Source organism: Salmo trutta, chromosome 20 (genome assembly GCF_901001165.1).
Source record: "Salmo trutta chromosome 20, fSalTru1.1, whole genome shotgun sequence".
NCBI classification, from domain to species: Eukaryota; Metazoa; Chordata; class Actinopteri; order Salmoniformes; family Salmonidae; genus Salmo; species Salmo trutta.
This window is the reverse complement of record NC_042976.1, coordinates 13,176,748-13,201,899: the sequence shown is the minus strand read 5'-3', so window position 1 is coordinate 13,201,899 and position 25,152 is coordinate 13,176,748. Positions and strand designations below refer to the sequence as shown.

General features: G+C 45.9%; 1 protein-coding gene across 1 annotated transcript in view; it reads right to left on the bottom strand.

Annotated features, from left to right (window-relative positions):
- LOC115156292 (potassium voltage-gated channel subfamily H member 8-like) overlaps window positions 1-25,152 on the bottom strand; it is a 219,652-nt gene that overhangs the window by 59,248 nt on the left and 135,252 nt on the right. The window contains 6 exon segments of the mRNA XM_029703745.1: window positions 16,074-16,278; window positions 16,574-16,731; window positions 17,449-17,533; window positions 17,536-17,601; window positions 17,603-17,707; window positions 24,447-24,557. Of these exon segments, the coding sequence (XP_029559605.1) occupies window positions 16,074-16,278; window positions 16,574-16,731; window positions 17,449-17,533; window positions 17,536-17,601; window positions 17,603-17,707; window positions 24,447-24,557 (730 nt within the window).

Sequence of the window (25,152 nt, the reverse complement as noted above, 5' to 3'; positions counted from 1 at the left end):
AAATATTTCTGCAGCATTGAAGGTCCCCAAGAACACAGTGGCCTCCATCATTCTTAAATGGCAGAAGTTAGAAACCACCAAGACTCTTCCTGGAGCTGGCCGCCTGGCCAAACTGAGCAATCGGGAGAAGGGCCTTGGTCAGAGAGGTGACCAAGAACCCGAAGGTCACTCTGACAGAGCTCCATAGTTCCTCTGTGGAGATGGGAGAACCTTCCAGAAGGACAACCCTCTCTGCAGCACTCCACCAATCAGGCCTTTATGGTAGAGTGGACAGATAGAAGCTACTCCTCAGTAAAAGGCCCATGACAGCCTGCTTGGAGTTCGCCAAAAGGCACCTAAAGGACTCAGACCATGATAAATAAGATTCTCTGGTCTGATGAAACCAAGATTGAACTCTTTGGCCTGAATGCCATGCGTCATGTCTGGAGGAAACCTGGCCCCATCCGTACAGTGAAGCATGGTGGTGGCAGCATCATGCTATGGGGATGTTTTTCAGCGGCAGGGACTGGGAGACTAGTCAGGATCGAGGGAAATATGAATGGAGCAAAGTACATAGAGATCCTTGATAAAAACCTGCTCCAGAGTGCTCAGGATCTCAGACTAGAGTGAAGGTTCACCTTCCAACAGGACAACAACCCTACGCACACAGCCAAATGTTATGTGTGTATGTGATGTTATTGCGAGTGTAGCAAAATGCTTGTGCTTCTAGTTCCGACAGTGCAGTAATAGCTAACAAGTAATAACTATCAATTCCACAACAGATACCTAATACACACAAATTTAAGTAAAGGAATGGAATAAGAATATATAAATATATGGATGAGCAATGACAGAGCGGCATAGGCTAAGATGCAATAAATAGTATGATGAGTAATGCAAGATATGTAAACATTATTAAAGTGGCAATATTAAATTGACTAGTGTTCCCTTTATTAAAGTGGCCAATGATTTCAAGTCTGTATGTAGGCAGCAGCCTCTCTGTGCTAGTGATGGCTGTTTAACAGTCAGATGGCCTTGAGATCGAAGCTGTTTTTCAGTTTCTTGGTTCCAGCTTTGATGCACCTGTACTGACCTCACCTTCTGGATCGTAATGGGGTGAACAGGCAGTGGCTTAGGTGGTTGTTGTCCTTGATGATCTTTTTTGGACTTCCTGTGACATCGGGTGCTGTAGGTGTCCTGGAGGGCACGTAGTTTGCCCCCGGTGATGATTTGTGCAGACCGCACCACCCTCTGGAGAGCCCTGTGGTTGCAGGTGATGCAGTTGCCATACCAGGCGGTGAATCAGCCCGATAGGATGCTCTCAATTGTGCATCTGTAAAAGTTTGTGAGGGTTTTAGGTGACAAGCCAAATTTCTTCAGCCTCCTGAGGTTGAAGAGGCGCTGTTGCGTCTTCTTCACTATACTATCTGTGTGGGTGGACCATTTCAGTTTGTCCGTAATGTGTACGCCGAGGAACTTTCCAAATGTTCCACTTTCTCCACTGCTGTCCTATTGATATGGATGGGGGGGGGGGGGGGGGGATGCTCCCTCTGCTGTTTCCTGAAGTCCACGATCATCTCCTTTATTTTGTTGATGTTGAGTGAGAGATTATTTTCCTGACACCTCCGAGAGCCTTCACCTTCATCCTAGTAGGCTGTCTCGTCATTATTGATAATCAAATCAAATCAAATGTATTTATATAGCCCTTCTTACATCAGCTGATATCTCAAAGTGCTGTAAATCTCAAAGTGCTGTAATCAAGCCCACTACTGTTGTGTCGTCTGCAAACTTGATGATTGTGTTGGAGGCGTGCAATGCCAGGCAGTCATGGGTGAACAGGGATTACAGGAGGGGGCTGAGCACTCACCCTTGTGGGGCCCCAGTGTTGAGGATCAGCGAAGTGGTGATGTTGTTTCCTACCTTCACCACCTGGGGGCGGCCCGTCAGAAAGTTCAGGACCAAATTGCACAGGGTGGGGTTGAGATCCAGGGCCGCAATGATGAGCTTGGAGGGTACTATGGTGTTGAATGTTGAGCTGTAGTCAACGAACAGCATTCTTACATATGTATTTCTCTTGTCCAGTGCATAAAGTCCAGTGAAGTTAGTTGAGGGCCGTCGTGGTATCACCTTGAGGGGGGATAGACACTACAGTGACAATAATGGAACAGAATTCTCTTGGAAGATAATACAGTCGGCATTTGATTGTGAGGGATTCTAGATCAGGTGAACAAAAGTACTTGAGTTCCTGTATGTTGTTACAATTAGTCGTTAATCATGAAACATACACCCCTGCGACACACAGAGAATATAGGTGGCTTTACCGACTCCGACAGCATATCCCGAGAGAGCCATGTTTCCGTGAAACAGAGTATGTTACAATCCCTGATGTCTCTCTGGAAAGTAACCCTTTGTCACGTCCTGGCCAGTAAAGGGGTTATTTGTCATTGTAGTTGGTCAGGGCGTGGCAGGGGGTGTTTGTTTTTTGTTTTGGGGTTTTTTGTCTAGGGGATTTTGGTTCTAGTTTTCATTTTCTATGTTCCGTTTTCCAGATTTGCCGAGTGTGGTTTCCAATCAGAGGCAGGTGTCTTTCGTTGTCTCTGATTGGAAGCCATACTTAGGCAGCCTGTTTTCCTTTGGGTTTTGTGAGTGGTTGTTTTTCGTATAGTGCTTGTGTCCTTACGGAACTGTTGTTTGGCGTTCGTTTATATTTTGTTTAAGTGTTCTCTTATAATATAAATAAAGAAGATGAGCATGATATCCGCTGCCTTGGTCTAGCTTTTACAACGCACCTGACACCCTTGCCCTAATTTTGTTGACCTTGTTATCTAGGGACTGGACATTAGCGAGTAATATACTCGGAAGCAGTGGGTGGTAGCGCTGGTCGTAGTACTGGTAAGTTGACGTCGCTCTGATATCCAATAGTTCTTCCCGGTGCAGTATGTAATAACATTTAAGATTTTATTGGCTAACAATGTAAAAAATAATACAGAAAAAAACGAAATACTGCAAAGTTTCCCAAGGAGTAGAAGCGAGGCAACCCTCTCCATTGACCCCATCTCTGGAGAAACCTGAAAACGGCTGTGCAGCGATGCTCCCCCATCCAACCTGACATAGCTTGAGAGGATCTGCAGAGAAGAATGGGAGAAACTCCCCAAATACAGGTGTGCCAAGCTTGTAGCATCATACCCAAGAAGACTCCAGGCTGTAATCACTGCCAAAAGTGCTTCAACAAAGTACTGAGTAAAGTGTCTGAATACTTATGATGTAAATGTGATAACCGTTTTTTATATTTTTATAAATTTGCTAACATTTAAAAAAAATAGTTTTTGCTTTGTCATTATGGGGTATTGTGGGTAGACTGATGAGGGGAAAAATGTATTTAATCAATTTTAGAATAAGGCTGTAACGTAACAAAATGTGAAAAAAGTCAAGGGGTTTGAATACTTTCTGAATGTACTGTACATTTGCACAATGAGCACTTGTTGTCTTTTAAATACATCGTTACAGTAGTTGGTTAGATAGCTAGTGAATTTTTTCCATATTAGCAAAGACGTGATATAAGTCAAAACATCTCAAAACAAGACAATAACAATATCAATAACAAGATACAATGAGCTGAAATGAGTCACCTACGATTCCCCACATGGCAGCTTCGAGTCATTGCTACTAGCTGCCTGGCCATCCAGAACCATAACAACACACATCCTTCAGCCCCATTGAAGCGTGCTCATCGTTTTCCTGACGTTGTCACCCCGAGTGGCACAGCGGTCTAAGGCACTGCATCTCAGTGCAAGAGGCATCCCTACAGTCCCTGGTATGAATCCAGGCTGTATCACATCCAGCCGTGATTGGGAGTCCCATAGGGCAGCGCACAATTGGTCCAGTGTCATCCGGGTTTGGCAGGGGTAGGCCGTCATTGTAAATAAGAATTTGTTCTTAACTGACTTGCCTAGTTAAATAAAGAAAATAAAAACCTGTCTATACAAGGATGCTAGCAGGCTTTACTCTCCTCTTTGTAAAGAACTGGATCAGAGACAGAACTTGATTGATTTGTGATTTATCTCCGGATGTGTCCCTGGGGGTTCCATACTGTTATTATGCCACTCACTCCACTCCATCTCTCTCTGTCTGTCAGTCTGTCATTCACCCAGCCCACTCAGTCAGTCTTTGAGAAAGAGAGAAAGAGAGGGGGATCAGTCTGGGGGATCAGTCTGTTCTGCTGCAGTGTGAAGCTTTGAAGTGATACTGAAAGATAGCCACCTCTCTGAGAGATCAGTCACAGCACTCAAAACAACAGGAAGTGATCAGTTTTCACAGCAGTCAAAACAACAGGAAGAGATCAGTCTTCACAGCAGTCAAAACAACAGGAAGAGATCCGTCTTCACAGCAGTCAAAACAACAGGAAGAGATCAGTCTTCACAGCAGTCAAAACAACAGGAAGAGATCAGTCTTCACAGCAGTTAAAACAACAGGAAGAGATCAGTCTTCACAGCAGTTAAAACAACAGGAAGAGAGGAAGAGGAGGATGAGGAAGAGAGAGAAAGAGGGGGATGAGGAAGATGAGGATGAGGAGAAGAGGATGATGAGCAGGAGGAAGATGATGATGAGGGAAAGAGGAGGATGAGGAAGGGAGAGGAAGAGGAGGATGAGGAAGAGAGAGAAAGAGGAGGATGAGGAGGACGAGGAAGAGAGAGAAAGACAGATGGAGAGAAAGAGAATGCTAGATGAGGAAAACAAGGTATAGGAAAACAGGTCTCACTATGAAGTGCTGACAGAGAGAAAGTTAGAAACTACACACACACACACACACACACACACACACACACACACACACACACACACACCACACACACACACACACACACCCACACGGGGAGCGCACCAGTGAGTTGTCACTGCTGGAAATTCTCTATCCACTGGTCAGAAGTAGTGCATTATATAGGGAATAGGGTGCCATTGGGACACAGAATAGACTAGTCAGGACTCCTTTATTGCTGCGTTCACCTTCTTAGTCAATGCTCCTTTTGTCCTATTGTAAATGCTGTATCCAGGTCTCACACACACTTAGACTTGCTGGAAACAACATTCAACACAATGTTTACTTTCCAAGAAATACCTATTCGCTTTTTCATAATACAACATAATATTATAATTGAGGCAGCAGGCTCACTATAGCCATTTTCTTCTACCCCCCTCTTCTCTCTCTCTCTCCCCTCCCTCTCTCTCTCCATTGCCTGTGTAGTGTCTGGTTCAGTTGGAGACTGCACTACAGGGTTCTGCAGTAGTCTGCTTGATAGTTGGCCATTTGTTAGAGTGTCCTGTGGCTGTGCCAGCATGGGGGAGCAGCTGGAGAGCTGCAACAAACACTCAAACTGGACACTTTTATCTCAATCTCTTCATTCAAGACCAATCATGGACACCTACTGCTTTGCATGATGCATTATTGTCTCTACCGTCTTGCCCTTTGTGCTGTTGTCTGTGCCCAATAATGTTTTGTACCCTGTTTTGTTTATGCTACCATGTTGTGCTGCTGCCATGTTGTGCTGCTGCCATGTTGTGCTGCTGCCATGTGTCCTGCTGCCATGTTGTCATGTTGTGTTGCTTACCATGTTGTTGTCATGTTGTGTTGCTTACCATGCTGTGTGTCATATGTTGCTGCCATGCTATGTTGTTGTCTTAGGTCTCTCTTTATGTAGTGTGTGTTGTCTCTCTTGTTTGTGATGGGTTTTGTCTATATTTTTATGACATTTATTTGTATTTTTAATCCAGCCCCCGTCCCCGCAGGAGGCCTTTTGCATTTTGGTAGGCCGTCATTGTAAATAAAAATTTGTCTTAACTGACTGCCTAGTTAAATAAATTTTTAAATGGGAACAGCGGAGAACCCTTTTGGAACCCTTTTTATTAAGAGTGTAGGACTTTGAATTAGTGATGTGACTGCAGACATTCACAGTACACACCTACAGTACCCTGCAACATTACAGTACAACCCTACAGTACCTGCAGACATTCACAGTACAACCCTACAGTACCTGCAGACATTCACAGTACAACCCTACAGTACCTGCAGACATTCACAGTACAACCCTACAGTACCTGCAGACATTCACAGTACAACCCTATGGTACCTGCAGACATTCACAGTACAACCCTATGGTTCCTGCAGACATTCACAGTACAACCCTACAGTACCTGCAGACGCATGCAGGCACGCACGCACGCACGCACGCACGCGCACACAAACACACACACACACACACTGCACGGACACACACAGACCCACATGAACGCACACACACACATGCACCACACACAAACACACACACAGCTACATGCATGTACACACACAGCAGGCACGCCTGTAAAATATCTGATGACTTGTTGTTTTGTGAGCTTCTGGTGCTGTTGATATATTTTGGTCTGTAAACACTGCTGAGCTGTAATAACAACACATTGAAGATCTCAGGCTTATGAGACCTGAGTATTTCTGTGTGTCTGTTTTGGAAATGGACAATTTGCCATTACAGTCAATGCTATAATGCTCTGCGAAGACAATTCAAGTCTCTCACTTAAAACCTGTTTAGGATAGGGGGCAGTATTAGTATTAGTAACCAGTTTAAATACATACCCGATTTAAACTGGTTACTACTCTTGCCCAGAAACGAGAATATGCATATTATTAGTAGATTTGGATAGAAAACACTCTAAAGTTTCTAAAACGGTTTGAATGGTGTCTGTGAGTATTACAGAACTCATATGGCAGGCAAAAACCTGAGAAAATTCCAAGCAGGAAGTGGCCTGTCTGAGAATTTGTAGTTCTTCTTTTGATTCTCTATCGAAACTACAGTATCTGTGGGGTAACGTTGCACTTTCTAAGGCTTCCATTGGCTGTCTAAAGCCTTCAGAAAGTGGATTGAGCCATCTCCTGTCTCTGGGCAGATTATAGTAGCTCAGTTTCTCAGTGGTCTGCCTGGGGACAAAGAGATTGGATATGCGCATTCACACGAGCACGCTGTTTTTTCTTATCCTCTTTGAATGAATACACTATTGTCCAGTTGGAATATTATCGCTATTTTATGAGAAAAATACCATAAAAATTGATTTTAAACAGCGTTTGACATGCTTCTAAGTACGGTAATGGAACATTTAGACTTTTTTGTCTCAAAATGCGCTCGCGCGTTACCCTTTGGATAGTGACCTGAACGCACGAACAAAACGGAGGTATTTGGACATAACTATGGATTATTTGGAACAAAAAAAAATTTATTGTGGAAGTAGCAGTCCTGGGAGTGCATTCTGACGAAGATCAGCAAAGGTAATATAATATTTCTAATACTAATTCTGAGTTTAGTGTGCACTGAACTTGACGGGTGTCAAAATAGCTAGCCGTGATGGCTGAGCTATGTACTCAGAATATTGCAAAATGTGCTTTCGCCGAAAAGCTATTTTAAAATCTGACACAGCGATTGCATAAAGAAGTTCTGTATCTATAATTCTTAAAATTAATTTATATAGTAGAGGATGCCCTGGTTATTTTTTAAAAATCTCCTCACCATCTTAAATAAGCATGCCCCATTCAAGAAATTTATATCTGTTCCTGTTTTCTAAATTTCTTGAATGGGGCATGCTATTTAAGATGGTGAGGAAGGATTTTTTTAAAATAACCAGGCATCTCTACTGACGGGATGAGGTCAATATCCTTTCCAGGATACCCGGGCCAGGTTGATTAGAAAGGCTGCTCGCTGAAATGTTTCAGGGAGCGTTGGACAGTGATGAGGGTGGTCATTGACTGCAGACCCACTTAGGATGCAGGCAATGAGGCAGTGATCGCTGAGATCTCGGTTGAAAACAGCAGAGGTGTATTTATGAGGGGCAAGTTGGTTAGGATGATATCTATGCGGTGTGCCCGTGGTTTACGGTTTTGGGGTGGTACCTGGGTAGGGTTCATTGATAATTTGTATGAGATTGAGGACACTCAAGTTTAGATTGTAGGATGGCTGGGGTGTTAAGCATTGTCCCAGTTTAGGTCACCTAGCAGCACGAGCTCTGAAGATAGATGGGGGGGCAATTAGTTCACATATGGTGTCCAGAGCACAGATGGGGGCAGAGGTGGTCTATAGGAGATGTGGAACTCTAATAATGCTGCGCACTTGGTCCGCTCTGTACGACGAATCGTGACAAAAATGAGTGTGTCTGTTTTCTGTCAGATTATTTGTGGGGGTGGTTCAGCTGGAAAGCAGCAGTAACGTGACAGAACTAAAGCCTCTTTTCAGGCACGTTCTCTCGTTGTCTAGCAGAGCTCAGTCTGAGATATGAACACTGGGCTTTAACACACACAAATAATCACATCGCTCACCTGACTTTTTTCCATCTTCCCCCCCTTCTCTCTCTCTCTCTCTGTCTGTCTCTCTCGCTCTGTCTGTCTGTCAATTCAATTCAAGGGGCATTATTGGCATGGGAAAACATATGTTACATTTCCCAAGCCGGTGAATAGTAGATAATAAACAAAAGTTAAACAAACAATAAAAATGGACAGTAAACATTACACTCATAGAAGTTCCAAAATAATAAAGACCTTACAAATGTTGTAACATTACAGTGTTGTAACGATGTACAAATAGTTCAAGTACAAAAGGGAAAAAAAAGAAACATAAATATGGGTTGTATTTACAATGGTGTTTGTTCTTCCTTTTCCATTTGTCAACAGGTCACAAATCTTGCTGCTGTGATGTCACACTGGTATTTCACCAGTAGATATGGGAGTTCATCAAAATCGGGTTTGTTTTCTGACTGTTTGTGGATCTGTATAATCTGAGGGAAATATGTGTCTCTAATATGGTCAAAATGGGCAGGGGTTAGGAAGTGCAGCTCATGTTTTCCACCTCATTTTGTGGGCAGTGTGCACATAGCCTGTCTTCTCTTGAGAGCCAGGTCTGCCTTTCTCAATAGCAAGCTATGCTCACTGAGTCTGTACGTAGTCAATCTTTCCTTAAGTTTGGGTCAGTCACAGCGGTCAGGTATTCTGCCACTGTGTACTCTCTGTTTAGGGCCAAATAGCGTTCTAGTTTGCTTGTTTTTTTGTTAATTCTTTCCAATGTGTCAAGTAATTATCTTTTTCTTTTCTCATGATTGGTTGGGTCTAATTGTGTTGCTGTCCTGGGGCTCTGTGGGTGTGTTTGTGAACAGAGCCCCGGACCAGCTTGCTTAGGGGACTCTTCTCCAGGTTCATCTCTCTGTAGGTGATGGGCTTTGTTATGGGAAGGTTTGGGAATCGCTTCCTTTTAGGTGGTTGTACAATTTTAACGGCTCTTTTCTGGCATTTGATAAATAGTGGGTATCGGCCTAATTCTGCTCTGCATGCATTATTTGGTGTCTGCGTTGTACACGCAGAATACTGCATGCAGAAACTCAATTTGGTGTTTGTCCCATGTTGTGGGACACTGCACCTGTACACAGCCCATCTGTAAATAGCCCATTCCAACTACCTCACTCCCCATATTGTTATTTTTGATTTTGCACACCAGTATTTCTACTTGCACATCATCTCGCACATCTATCACTCAGGTCAATGCAAATTTGTAATTATTTTGCACTATGGCCTACTTTATTGCCTTACCTCCCTAATCTTACTACATTTGCATACACTGTATATCGATTTTTCTATTGTGTTATTGACCTGTACGTCTGTTTATCCCCATGTGTTAATCTCCTGTGTTGTTGTTTTTTTGTCTGTAACGGCTGTCGTTTATAGAGGGGACCAAGGCGCAGCGTGTTGAGTGCTCATAATTACTTATAAACTCAGAACACTAAAGAAAATAACAAAGAGAAAAAACAATCAGCTAACAGTTTCTGTCAGGTATTAAAGTCTACACAGAACACAACTAAACAGAAATCAAACTGCCCACAAACACACTAGAAAAAACCCCCCAACTTAAATATGATCTCCAATTAGAGACAACGCGAACAGCTGCCTTTAATTGGAGATCATCCCAAAAACCTCCAACATAGAAATAGAATACTAGAACTAAACTAGAAATAGAAAACATAGAAACCACCCAAATACCCCTGTCACACCCCTGACCTACTCTACTATAGAAAATGACATCTTACAAGGTCAGGACGTGATATTGTCGCAACTGCTTTGCTTTATCTTGGCCAGGTTGCAGTTGTAAATTAAAACTTGTTCTCAACTGGCCTACCTGGTTAAATGAAGGTGAATAAAAAAATAAAATAAAAATTGTGAATTCTTGGTTGGTGAGCGGACCCCAGACCTCACAACCATAAAGGGCAATGGGTTTTATAACTGATCCAAGTATTTTTAGCCAGATCCTAATTGGTATGTTGAATTTTATGTTCCTTTTGATGGCATAAAATGCCCCTCTTCTGCCTTGTCTCTCAGATTGTTCACAGCTTGTGGAAGTTACCCGTGGCACTGATGTTTAGGCTGAGGTATGTATAGTTTTTGTGTGCTCTAGGGCAACAGTGTCTAGATGGAATTTGTATTGTGGTCCTGGCGACTGGACCCTTTTTTGGAACACCCATATTTTGGTCTTACTGAGGATTTACGTCAGGGCCCAGGTCTGGCAGAATCTGTGCAGAAGATCTAGGTGCTGCTGTAGGCCCTCCCATGGTTGGTGACATGAAGCACCAGATCTCAGCAAACAGGTAGACATTTGACTTCTGATTCTAGTAGGGTAAGGCCAGGTGCTGCAGACTGTTCTAGTGCCCTCGCCATTCGTTGATATATATGTTGACTGAGGGGTGGGGCTTAAGACTGCATCCCTGTCTCACCCACGGCCCTGTGGGAAGAAATGTTTTTTTTTTTTGGCCTATTTAACCGCATAACTTGTTGTTGTGTACATTAATTTTATAATGTTGTATGTTTTTTCCCCAACACCACTTTCCATCAATTTGTATAGCAGACCCTCATGTCAAATTGAGTCAAAGGCTTTTTTGAAAGAAACAAAAACATTTTGTTTTTGTTTGTTTACTTGTCAATTAGGGTGTGCAGGGTGAAATAAGTGGTCTGCCGTACGATATTTGGTTAAAAAGCCAATTTGACATTTGCCTCAGTACATTGTTTTCACTGAGGAAATGTACGAGTCTGCTGTTAATGCAGAGGATTTCTCACAAGGTTGCTGTTGACATATATCCCACGGTGGTTATTGGGGGCAATTTGTCCTCCACTTTTTGTGGATCTTTGTTATAAAGCCAAGAAGATTGGAGGAAGTGGTTACCCATACATCTCCATTTTGGATAGATAATTCTTTGTGTTTTGTTTGTTAGTGTTTTCCAATTTTCCCAGAAGTGTTTAGTCTATGGATTCTTCAATACATTGCGCTGATTTCTGACGTGCTGTTCCTTTTTTTTCTCCGTAGTGTATTTCTGTATTGTTTTAGTGATTCACCATAGTGAAGGCGTAGAATCAGGTTTTCCGATTCTCTATGGTTTTTGGTTGGACAAGTTTCTCAATTTCTTTTTTATATTTTTGCATTCTTCATCAAACCAGTGTCATTGTTGTTCATTTTCTTCGGTTTTCTATTTGAGATTTTTAGATTTGATAGGGAAGCTGAGAGGTCAAATATACTGTTAAGATTTTCTACTGCCAAGTTTACACCTTCACTATTATATTCACTATTATCCTTCCCTATATAGCATTTCTAATATTACTCAGTTCCTTTGGATTGTTGCCTCATGATTGAGTATGCTTTGTCAAGTAGACTGTGATTTTGCTGTGGTCTGATAGGGGTTGTCAGTGGGCTGGACTGTGAATGCTCTGAGAGACTCTGGGTTGAGGTCAGTGATAAAGTAGTCTACCAGTACTACTACCAAGAGATGAGCTATAGGTGTACTACATAGGAGTCCCTCGAAGCCTACCATTGACTATGTACATACCCTAGCGTGCGATAGAGCTGGCAGGAGTTGTGACCTGTTTTTTGTTGGTTATGTTGTCTAGTTGTGCTAGGGGGGCATATGGGGAGGGAATGCTGTCACCTCAGGTAGTTGCTTGTCCCCCTGTGTGCTGAGGGTGTCAGGTTCTTGTCCGGTTCTGGCTTTAGGTCGCCACAGACTAGTACATGTCCCTGGGGCCTGGGAAATGATTGATTTCCCCCTCCAGAATGGAGAAGCTGTCTACATTAAAGTTTGGGGATTCTATTGGGGGGATATAGGTAGCACACAAGAGGACATTTTTCTCTGTTAAGATCAGTGTTTTGATTAATTTAATGGAAGTGAGTTAGGTCTGCTCTATACCAAATTAGCATACTCCCTGAGTCCCTTCCCTGTTTCACCACCTGGTAGTTTGGTGGATGGGAGCTGACTACCAACCTCCCTGTAACTTAGAGGGCAACCAGATTTCTTGTAGGATGACAATGTCTGTATTTACAATTTCTTTGATGAAGTCCAGGTTCCTGCTCTTTAGGCCAAAGGCAGATGACCTCAGGCCTTGATTTAACCAGGATTAGATAGTGGAGGCTTTGTGTTCCATAAAGTGTCCAATGTTGTTGGTCGTTGTGGTTTGGCCCTCAGGCCAGTAAGTTGAGTAGAGCCTGCTGAGCATCTGGCAACATGCCATGGCTTGGGCTAGTGTAAGAGTGGGGGTTTGGGCCTGTTTGCCCGCTCACGGCCTGGGCGTATGTGTGACTTCCATGTTGAGGCCCTCTTTGCGGGGGTTGGGTGCATGGGGGCAGGCAAGAGGGGCATAGGTCAATTGATCTGTTGCTCCTGTGTGAAGTGTTGGGGCTGCGTTGAGAGCGATGTCCTTTAGGGGTCCGGGCCGAAGGTGAGCACTGCTGCCTTGTAGAGGTGGACCTGGTCATAGAGGCTGTTCAAGTCCAGGGTGGAGTGGTGGGCCAGGAAAACATTTGGTTTTAAGGCACAGTCACAGGAAATTCTTGCGTTTACCCGCTGTAATGGTAGCAGGGTGGAAGTCTTTTCGTCGTGGTAGCAGGATGGAAGATAACCACTTGTGCATTGGGGAAAGTCTAAGAAGCTTTTTCAATCACTCCCTTCCAGTGCTGTGGCCACCCTTTCCTGCTGTGTTCTCAGGTTAGTGTGCCTGTGTGTAATATTATGTGGCTAGGTGAACTTACTTGGTCCTCAAACAGAAGGTCTAGGCACACTGAGTGTTTGGACACCAGAGTTTAGACACACTGTGTTTGGGAAAATGTTTTTTTTTCTTGTATATATTTTCCCATTTTGAGTCCATGAGGAGTACAATCTGTGTCTTGTGTATGTCCTCAGTGGGTGTGGAGGGGGGTTGTCAGGAGGGCTATCGGGTGGCTAACAGTGAGGGTGCTGAGCTTGGGGTTCTTCATTTGTCTGTTCTGCTGTGGTGTGGAGACTTTTGTCGGGAGCTGAAGTGGGCTATTCTGCTGTGGCGTGGAGACTTTTGTCGGGAGCTGAAGTGGGCTATTCTGCTGTGGCGTGGAGACTTTTGTCGGGAGCTGAAGTGGGCTGTTCTGCTGTGATGTGGAGACTTTTGTTCGGGAGCTGAAGTGGGCTGTTCTGCTGTGGTGTGGAGACTTTTGTCGGGAGCTGAAGTGGGCTGTTCTGCTGGCTTCTCTGCGGGGTGGCCATGTTTCTGATATTCCCATTTTTGTATAGTCAGCAAAAAGTGTCTCTTGATTTCCATAAGGAGCTTCATTTTGTGATCTTTTCTTGTCTTATCATTCTTGACATACACAGGGTACTGTATTTTAATTACCTCTGAACAGCAGGAGGCCAGCTTCCAAGGCCTCTCCATTTGGTTGGAGAAGACTGTTTGACTCTCCTGCCATTGTTGGGCTAAAGGGCTTTTGACACCTCTCACTTGACACGTCCAGTGCTAATTGAAGTTGTATCAAGCTTGGCAGCCTTAATTTAGCATTCAGTCCTTATAAAGTAATGTATGTTTCTTCTTGGCTTTTGGAAATAAAATATAGCTTCAGACTAAACATTACCTCACTCAGTTCCAGGTGGATGGTGTTTTCAGGTTTCTGCTGTTTTCAAGCATTTGCTGTATGGCGTTGGAATACTAATCCTTGGTAGTTGTAAGCCTTCCAGGTGATTCCGTAATTCCGTCCAAAATCAGGTTGTAGGTTTTGAGTTTTGATTTGGAAGTGAAGGTTATGTTGTAGAGGGTAGCATCCTGTATATGTTCCTGACAATACAAATCCAAGTTCATCTAACTCTAAATCTATATATATTTTTTAGAACATGCTGAAAAATGCAGGAGCTCATCTAATCATGACCTCTCTATCTCTGGCGCTCACTTTGTCTCTCTCTCAATTCAATTCAAGGGGCTTTATTGGCATGGGAAACATATGTTAACATTGCCAAAGCAAGTGAAGTAGATAATATACAAAAGTGAAATAAACAATAACAATGAACAGTAAACATTACACTCACAGAAGTACCAAAAGAATGAAGACATTATAAATGTACAGTGGTTACCAGAGCTCAGTGAGGGGGAAGTACAAGGGCTCTGTCTCTCTCTGTCTCTCTCTGCCCCCTCCCTCTCTCTCTCTCTGTTTCTCTCTCTGTCTCCCCCCTTCTCTCTCTCTGTTTCACTCTCTGTCTCTCCCTTCTCTGTCTCGGTCTCTCTCTGTCTGTCTCTCTCTCTCTCTCGGTCTCTCTCTGTCTGTCTATCTCCCCCCTCTCTAATTTCCTCTCACGCTCTCCCCCTCCTCCCCTCCCTCTCTCATTTCTTCTCTCCCCTCTTTTCCCCCTGCCCTAACCTGGGAGAGGTTTAATTTAATAGACCCAGAGTCTGGTGGAGGGTTTTCAACCAAATGGTGAGGTGTAAAGTACCAGGGCTCGTGAGGGTAAAGTACCAGGGCTCAGTGCGGGTAAAGTACCAGGGCTCAGTGAGGGGTAAGTACCAGGGCTCAGTGAGGGGTAAAGTACCAGGGCTCAGTGAGGGGTAAAGTACCAGGGCTCAGTGAGGGGTAAAGTACCAGGGGCTCAGGAGGGTAAGTCCAGGGTCAGTGAGGGTAAAGTACCAGGGCTCAGTGAGGGGTAAAGTACCAGGCTAAAGTTACCAGGGCTCAGTGAGGTGTAAAGTACAGGGCTCACTCAGTGAGGGGTAAAGTACCAGGGCTCAGTGAGGGGTAAAGTACCAGGGCTCAGTGAGGGGTAAAGTACCAGGGCTCAGTGAGGGGGTAAAGTACCAGGGCTCAGTGAGGGGTAAAGTACCAGGGCTCAGTGAGGGGAAAGTACCAGGGCTCAGTGAGGGGTATAAAGTACCAGGGCTCAGTGAGGTGTAAAGTACCAGGGCTCACTCAGTGAGGGTAAAGTACCAGGGCTCAGTGAGGGGTAAAGTACCAGGGCTCAGTGAGGGGTAAAGTACCAGGGCTCAGTGAGGGGTAAAGTACCAGGGCTCAGTGAGGTGTAAAGTACCAGGGCTCAGTGAGGTTGTAAAGTACCAGGGCTCAGTGAGGGGGAAAGTACCAGGGCTCAGTGAGGGGTAAAGTACAAGGGCTCACTCAGTGAGGGGTAAAGTACCAGGGTTCAGTGAGGGGTAAAGTACCAGGGCTCACTCAGTGAGGGGTAAAGTACCAGGGCTCAGTGAGGGGTAAAGTACCAGGGCTCAGTGAGGGGGAAAGTACCAGGGCTCACTCAGTGAGGGTAAAGTACCAGGGCTCAGTGAGGGGTAAAGTACCAGGGCTCAGTGAGGGGGAAAGTACCAGAGCTCAGTGAGGGGTTAAAGTACCAGGGCTCAGTGAGGGGTAAAGTACCAGGGCTCAGTGAGGGGGCGGGTACCAGGGCTCAGTGAGGGCTAAGTACGACTGCTGTTTACTGATCAAATCTCAGGCTAAATAATTTGGTACATCATTTTGCAGTTGCATCATGATTACAGTCATTGAACAAAAAGTCTAGTAGAACCCTATGTGTTTTATTCATTCATAGTTTTATTCATTCATATTTTATTTGACAAGGCATGTCACTTTAACAATCATAATCTGATTTGCAAGGCCAGCCCTAGCCTAGCAACAGCATCACAAGCATCCATGAGAATAAAATACAAAACGACTGAGTGCTTGTGAAGCTGCTTCTTGGCTCCCTTGAAAAACAGATGACAATCTCAATGTGACATGCAGACATGCCGGTGCACTGACCAATGTCCCAGGAAGTTGGGGCTGTTTCGATCTCTCGGCGTCCAATGAAGTACCAGACGCAGGCCATCCAGTGGGACAGCAGGGCGAACATGGACATGAGCAGGGTGAGAACTACAGCACTGTACTGGGAGTAACGCTCTAGCTTCTGTAGCAGCCTTAGCAGGCGTAGCAACCGCACTGTCTTCAGCAGGTGGACCCCAAAGTACTACAAGAAACACACACAAAGACATCAATTATGAGCTCCGTCACAGCGTTTGATGAATCCTGACATTTTAGGTATCAGTCCAACATTTCAGAGATCCTTTGTAGCGTGATGTACTACAGTACCCATAATGCCTTGTGTAACATATCTGGATTGATCTTAGTAGGGACAGTTCCGAAGCTAATATGGTGTCCGTTTCCTTAACAATCCATCCCTCACACCACTATACCAACCAGAAACACTGTTTATCTTTACTTCTATCATTTTGTCCTGTAACCAGTCCCACACAGACACTCACCACACTGACGTTAAACGCATATAGCAGGTCAAAGGGCAATGCAGCGATGAGGTCAACAAACAGCCAGGTGGTGACGTAGTGCACACAGATGGAGCGAGCGTCATACACCACCTGGCCCGATGTGCTCACAAAGGTCGTCCGGAAGTTCAACGCGATATCTGTAGAATGACAGATAGGAATGTATATTAATATATCCTTTCTCATTATGAGTAGCATTGTTGATATATAAGTGCACTGCTGTACATGGATAGAGGCTATTATTTGTTTTAAAAAGCAATGACAATATGACCACTGGTCACATCATTGACTAGAGATGCATCCTTAACACTGCAGTTAGTTCACTTTTATCATGTCCATCTGTCTGCTTTTAGACAAAGACAGAGAGAGAGACAGAGAGAAAGAGAGACAATGAGAGACAAAGAGAGACAAGAGAGAGAAACGGTGGGCAGAGTTTCCATCAAGGGCCAGTAATACAATGATGAACAAATAAGTGTTCATTACAATTAACTTTTCATTTAATTAGATGACTGTATGTATTCTCCCACAATGAATGTACTAAGCACCTGGAGAAAATATAATTAGTGTTGTGTAGAAAGAGGAAGTTCTCTAGCCATAAGTACTATGCCAATCCGTTGACAGAGGATGTAAGTCATAGAGATTGTCATTAGGAAGTGTACGTAGGGGGTAAAGTCTTTAAATAGGGACATGCAGTCATGTTAGATCATGTTAGAATAGTGTTGGAATAATGTTATACTAATAGATGCAATAGATAACGTTAGACAATGTGGGAGCAATGTTAGAAGAAGTTAATATTAGAAAAATATCAGAATACTGTTAGAATAACATTAGAATAATGTTAGCTCTCTTCTCCTTACCCAGCATAAACAGGATCTCCACCAGGATGTCACTCACACTGGGGGGGGCTGCGGGGGGCGGAGCTTCCTTCGTCCCGCCCGCCCCACCACAGTGAAACACACATTATAGGGCACTGTGACTGCGACATAGAAGGTAGACAACAGGATTATGCCAATCCCAGCCAGCCTTGAAGGTCACGTAGTGGAGCAAGATGAATCGGGATTTCTGAATGGCTGCCACCTTGTAATCTGGGATGGGCGGCCTGTCCCCAAACATGTTCTGGAGGGGTGAGGAGAGGAGACGTCAACAACATGTTCTGGAAGGGTGAGGAGAGAGACGGTCAACAACATGTTCTGGAGGGGTGAGGAGAGACACGTCAACAACATGTTCTGGAGGGGGTGAGGAGAGAGAAGTCAAACATGTTCTGGAGGGGTGAGGAGAGAGACGTCAACAAACATGTTCTGGAGGGGTGAGGAGAGAGACGTCAACAAATGTTCTGGAGGGGTGAGGAGAGGGAGACGTCAACAAACATGTTCTGGAGGGGTGAGGGAGAGACACTTCACCAACGGTGGGGTTAGAGAGAGGAGAGACGCAACAAACATGTTCTGGAGGGGTGAGGAGAGACACGTCACCCACAAACATGTTCTGAGGGGTGAGGAAGAGAGAGACACGTCAAACAACATGTTCTGGGAGGGGTGAGGAGAGAAAGACGTCAATAATATGTTCTGGAGGGGTGAGGAGAGAGACGTCAACAACATGTTCTGGAGGGGTGAGGAGAGACACGTCAACAACATGTTCTGGAGGGGTGAGGAGAGACACGTCAACAACATGTTCTGGAGGGGTGAGGAGAGAGAGACACGTCAACAACATGTTCTGGAGGGGTGAGGAGAGAGAGACACGTCAACAACATGTTCTGGAGGGGGTGAGGAGAGACACGTCAACATGTTCTGGAGGGGGTGGAGGAGAGAGAGACACGTCAACAACATGTTCTGGAGGGGGTGAGGAGAGGAGAGACACGTCAACATGTTCTGGAGGGGTGAGGAGAGAAACACATCAACAACATGTTCTGGAGGGGTGAGGAGAGAGAGACACGTCAACAACATGTTCTGGAGGGGTGAGGAGAGAGAGACACGTCAACAACATGTTCTGGAGGGGTGAGGAGAGAGAGACACGTCAACAACATGTTTTGGAGGGGTGAGGAGAGAGAGAGACGTCAATAACATGTTCTGGAGGGGTGAGAAGAGACACGTCAACAACATGTTCTGGAGGGGTGAGGAGAGAGAGACACGTCAACATGTTCTGGAGGGGTGAGGAGAGAGAGACACGTCAACAACATGTTCTGGAGGGGTGAGGAGAGAGAGACACGTCAACAACATGTTCTGGAGGGGTGAGGAGAGAGACACGTCAACATGTTCTGGAGGGGTGAGGAGAGAGAGACACGTCAACAACATGTTTAGGAGGGGTTGAGGAGAGAGAGACACGTCAACAACATGTTCTGGAGGGGTGAGGAGAGAGAGAAACGTCAACAACATGTTCTGGAGGGGTGAGGAGAGACACGTCAACAACATGTTCTGAGGGGTGAGGAGAGAGACACATCAACAACATGTTCTGGAGGGGTGAGGAGAGAGAGAAACGTCAACAAGTTCTGGAGGGGTGAGGAGAGACACGTCAACAAGTTCTGGAGGGGTGAGGAGAGAGAGAGACGTCAATAACATGTTCTGGAGGGGTGAGGAGAGACACGTCAACAACATGTTCTGGAGGGGTGAGGAGAGAGACACGTCAACAACTTCTGGAGGGGTGAGGAGAGAGAGAGAGACGTCAATAACATGTTCTGGAGGGGTGAGGAGAGAGAGACGTCAACAACATGTTCTGGAGGGGTGAGGAGAGAGAGACGTCAACATGTTCTGGAGGGGTGAGGAGAGAGAGACACGTCAACAACATGTTCTGGAGGGGTGAGGAGAGAGAGACACGTCAACAACATGTTCTGGAGGGGTGAGGAGAGAGACACGTCAACATGTTCTGGAGGGGTGAGGAGAGAGAGACACGTCAACAACATGTTTTGGAGGGGTGAGGAGAGAGACACGTCAACAACATGTTCTGGAGGGGGTGAGGAGAGAGAGAAACGTCAACAACATGTTCTGGAGGGGTGAGGAGAGAGACGTCAACAACATGTTCTGGAGGGGTGAGGAGAGAGAGACACGTCAACAAGTTCTGGAGGGGTGAGGAGAGACACGTCAACAAGTTCTGGAGGGGTGAGGAGAGAGAGAGACGTCAATAACATGTTCTGGAGGGGGTGAGGAGAGACACGTCAACAACATGTTCTGGAGGGGGTGAGGAGAGAACATGTCAACAACATGTTCTGGAGGGGTGAAGAGAGAGAGACACGTCAACAACATGTTCTGGAGGGGTGAGGAGAGAGAGACACGTCAACAACATGTTCTGGAGGGGTGAGGAGAGAAAGACACGTCAACAACATGTTCTGGAGGGGTGAGGAGAGAGAGACACGTCAACAACATGTTCTGGAGGGGTGAGGAGAGAGAGAGACACATCAACAACATGTTCTGGAGGGTGAGGAGAGACACGTCAACAACATGTTCTGGAGGGGTGAGGAGAGGACACGTCAACAACATGTTCTGAGGGGTGAGGAGAGAGAGGACACGTCACCAACATGTTCTGGAGGGGTGAGGAGAGACACGTCAACAACATGTTCTGAGGGGTGAAGAGAGAGAGACACATCAACAACATGTTCTGGAGGGGTGAGGAGAGAGAAGTCAATAACATGTTCTGAGAGGTGAGCAGAGAGAGACCACGTCAACAAGTTCTGGAGGGGTGAGGAGAGAGAGACGTCAACAACATGTTCTGGAGGGGTGAGGAGAGAGAGACGTCAACATGTTCTGGAGGGGTGAGGAGAGAGAAACACGTCAACATGTTCTGGAGGGGTGAGGAGAGAGAGACACGTCAACATGTTCTGGAGGGGTGAGGAGAGAGAGACACGTCAACAACATGTTCTGGAGGGGTGAGGAGAGAGAGACACGTCAACAACATGTTCTGGAGGGGTGAGGAGAGAAACACATCAACAACATGTTCTGGAGGGGTGAGGAGAGACACGTCAACAACATGTTCTGGAGGGGTGAGGAGAGAGACACGTCAACAACATGTTCTGGAGGGGTGAGGAGAGAGACACGTCAACCACATGTTCTGGAGGGGTGAGGAGAGAGAGACACGTCAACAATATGTTCTGGAGGGGTGAAGAGAGAGACACATCAACAACATGTTCTGGAGGGGTAAGGAGAGAGACGTCAATAACATGTTCTGGAGGGGTGAGGAGAGAGACGTCAACAACATGTTCTGGAGGGGTGAGGAGAGAGAGACGTCACACACATGTTCTGGAGGGGTAAGGAGAGAGACACGTCAACAACATGTTCTGGAGGGGTAAGGAGAGAGACGTCAATAACATGTTCTGGAGGGGTGAGGAGAGAGATACGTCAACAACATGTTCTGGAGGGGGGGAGGAGAGAGAGACACGTCAACAACATGTTCTGGAGGGGTGAGGAGAGAGAGACACGTCAACAACATGTTCTGGAGGGGTGAGGAGAGAGACACGTCAACAACATGTTCTGGAGGGGTGAGGAGAGAGACGTCAACAACATGTTCTGGAGGGGTGAGGAGAGAGACGTCAACAACATGTTCTGGAGGGGTGAGGAGAGAGACACGTCAACAACATGTTCTGGAGGGGTGAGGAGAGAGAGAGACACATCAACAAACATGTTCTGGAGGGGGTGAGGAGAGAGAGACACGTAAACAACATGTTCTGGAGGGGTGAGGAGAGAGACACATCAACAACATGTTCTGGAGGGGTGAGGAGAGAGAGACACGTCAACAACATGTTCTGGAGGGGTGAGGAGAGAGAGACACGTCAACATGTTATGGAGGGGTGAGGAGAGAGAGGAGACGTCAACAACATGTTCTGGAGGGGTGAGGATAGAGAGACACATCAACAACATGTTCTGAGGGGGTGAGGAGAGAGTGAGACACGTCAACAACATGTTCTGGTGGGGTGAGGAGAGAGACGTCAACAACATGTTCTGGAGGGGTGAGGAGAGAGAGAGACACATCAACAACATGTTCTGGAGGTGTGAGGAGAGAGAGACACGTCAACAACATGTTCTGGATGGGGTGAGGAGAGAGAGAGACACATCAACAAACATGTTCTGGAGGGGTGAGGAGAGAGAGACACGTCAACAACATGTTCTGGAGGGGTGAGGAGAGAGAGAGACACATCAACAAACATGTTCTGGAGGGGTGAGGAGAGAGAGACACGTCAACAACATGTTCTGGAGGGGTGAGGAGAGAAACACATCAACAACATGTTCTGGAGGGGTGAGGAGAGAGACACGTCAACATGTTCTGGAGGGGTGAGGAGAGAGAGACACGTCAACAACATGTTCTGGAGGGGTGAGGAGAGACACGTCAACCACATGTTCTGGAGGGGTGAGGAGAGAGACGTCAATAACATGTTCTGGAGGGGTGAGGAGAGAGACGTCAACAACATGTTCTGGAGGGGTAAGGAGAGAGACGTCAATAACATGTTCTGGAGGGGTGAGGAGAGAGACGTCAATAACATGTTCTGGAGGGGTGAGGAGAGAGACGTCAACAACATGTTCTGGAGGGGTAAGGAGAGAGACACGTCAACAACATGTTCTGGAGGGGTGAGGAGAGAGACGTCAATAACATGTTCTGGTGGGGTGAGGAGAGAGACGTCAACAACATGCTCTGGAGGGGTGAGGAGAGACACGTCAACAACATGTTCTGGAGGGGTGAGGAGAGAGGACACGTCAACAACATGTTCTGAGGGGGTGAGGAGAGAGTGAGACACGTCAACAACATGTTCTGGAGGGGTGAGGAGAGAGACGTCAACAACATGTTCTGGAGGGGTGAGGAGAGACACGTCAGCAACATGTTCTGGAGGGGTGAGGAGAGAGAGACAGGTCAGCAACATGTTCTGGAGGGGTGAGGAGAGAGAGACAGGTCAACAACATGTTCTGGAGGGGTGAAGAGAGACACGTCAACAACATGTTCTGGAGGGGTGAGGAGAGAGTGAGACACGTCAACAACATGTTCTGGAGCGGTGAGGAGAGACACGTCAACAACATGTTCTGGAGGGGTGAGGAGAGAGACACGTCAACAACATGTTCTGGAGGGGTGAGGAGAGACACGTCAACAACATGTTCTGGAGGGGTGAGGATAGAGAGACACGTCAACAACATGTTCTGGAGGGGTGAGGAGAGAGACACGTCAACAACATGTTCTGGAGGGGTGAGGAGAGAGACACGTCAACATGTTCTGGAGGGGTGAGGAGAGAGAGACACGTCAACAACATGTTCTGGAGGGGTGATGTTCTGGAGGGGTGAGGAGAGACACGTCAACCACATGTTCTGGAGGGGTGAGGAGAGATAGACGTCAACAACATGTTCTGGAGGGGTGAGGAGAGAGACGTCAATAACATGTTCTGGAGGGGTGAGGAGAGACACGTCAACAACATGTTCTGGAAGGGTGAGGAGAGAGAGACACGTCAACATGTTCTGGAGGGGTGAGGAGAGAGAGAGACGTCAACAACATGTTCTGGAGGGGTGAGGATAGAGAGACATATCAACAACATGTTCTGAGGGGGGGAGGAGAGAGTGAGACACGTCAACAACATGTTCTGGAGGGGTGAGGAGAGAGACGTCAACAACATGTTCTGGAGGGGTGAGGAGAGAGAGAGACACATCAACAAACATGTTCTGGAGGGGTGAGGAGAGAGAGACACGTCAACAACATGTTCTGGAGGGGTGAGGAGAGAGAGAGACACATCAACAAACATGTTCTGGAGGGGTGAGGAGAGAGAGACACGTCAACAACATGTTCTGGAGGGGTGAGGAGAGAAACACATCAACAACATGTTCTGGAGGGGTGAGGAGAGAGACACGTCAACATGTTCTGGAGGGGTGAGGAGAGAGAGACACGTCAACAACATGTTCTGGAGGGGTGAGGAGAGACACGTCAACCACATGTTCTGGAGGGGTGAGGAGAGAGACGTCAATAACATGTTCTGGAGGGGTGAGGAGAGAGACGTCAATAACATGTTCTGGAGGGGTGAGGAGAGACACGTCAACAACGTTCTGGAGGGGTGAGGAGAGAGAGACACGTCAACAACATGTTCTGGAGGGGTGAGGAGAGAGAGACACGTCAACAACATGTTCTGGAGGGGTGAGGAGAGAGAGACATGTCAACAACATGTTCTGGAAGGGTGAGGAGAGAGAGACAGGTCAGCAACATGTTCTGGAGGGGTGAGGAGAGAGAGACACGTCAACAACATGTTCTGGAGGGGTGAGGAGAGAGACACGTCAACAACATGTTCTGGAGGGGTGAGGAGAGACACGTCAACAACATGTTCTGGAGGGGTGAGGAGAGAGAGACACGTCAACAATATGTTCTGGAGTGGTGCTATGTTGTTGTCTTAGGTCTCTCTTTATGTAGTGTTGTGGTGTCTCTCTTGTTGTGATGTGTGTTTTGTCCTATATTTATATGTTATTTATTTTTAATCCCAGCCCCCGTCCCCGCAGGAGGTCTTTTGCCTTTTGGTAGGCCGTCATTTTAAATAAGAATGTGTTCTTAACTGACTTGCCTTGTTAAAAAAGGTTTAAATTAAATATCTACATGAACGGAATAACAAATACATGGCTATGTTCACCAAAGTCAAGGAGAACCTGCTCAGTTGGATCCAACAACCTTCATCCCATCTGGTGTGAAGTCACCTCTCTCTGTCCTCCATTACTGGCCCAAACCCATATTTATGGATACACATGAAAGGGACTGGGTCAGGAGGGACTGGATTTTGTAGATTGAGTAAGCTTCCTCAAAGCGAACGTACTCAATGTCCTTGTAGCGATCCTTGAGATGTGGTTGGACACTAAACTGTCAAGGCAAGGTGTGTGTGTTGTGTGTGTCCATGTGTGTGTGTAATAGGGCGACTTACGTTGTTGAGTTTGATCTTGCTCTTGTCCTGTTTCTGCAGGTGTCCAGACAGGTGGTAGAGCACCGCCCGGCTGCGTCTGCGGTTGGTGTTGAAGCCTGGGGGACGGGTGACCTTGTGCATCTCCAGACCCGTCTCCTCATCTGGGAACACAGAGAAGGTTGAGGAATTAACTAATTCATTGATACATTTTAATTGACATTTTCTTTGAGAAATGGACAATCCATAAAGAGTTGCCTCAGCCATGTGAGTACAACAATTATTTAAAAACACAAAAGTCATCAGACTTCCATTGTGGTCCTTGTGGGGGTGAAGGGTTAATTAACTACAGATCTAGGTTCAGATTGCGTTATGCCCCATCCTAACCTCATAGCCATTAGGAGATGGAGGAATGTCTGATCATGCATATCGGTGGTTAGGGGTAATGTCAATTCTTAGGGTGTGGAAAAATAAAATGGAAGGCATGATTCAGCAGTGTATCATTTATCTTCCATCTCAACCAATTAGATATATTTCAAATTATTCAAATTCAAAGGATTTAACCTATTCTGCTACTCATTTTCCCTCTGTCCATAACTCCATATGTTTTGCTCAAAGGTATTCACCCTTATACAGTAACTCAATTCACTTTATATTCCCACAAATTAAAGTAATTGAAAGCTTTTAATTGGATGCATCTCAAATAGCCCGGACCAGACAAAGACACATT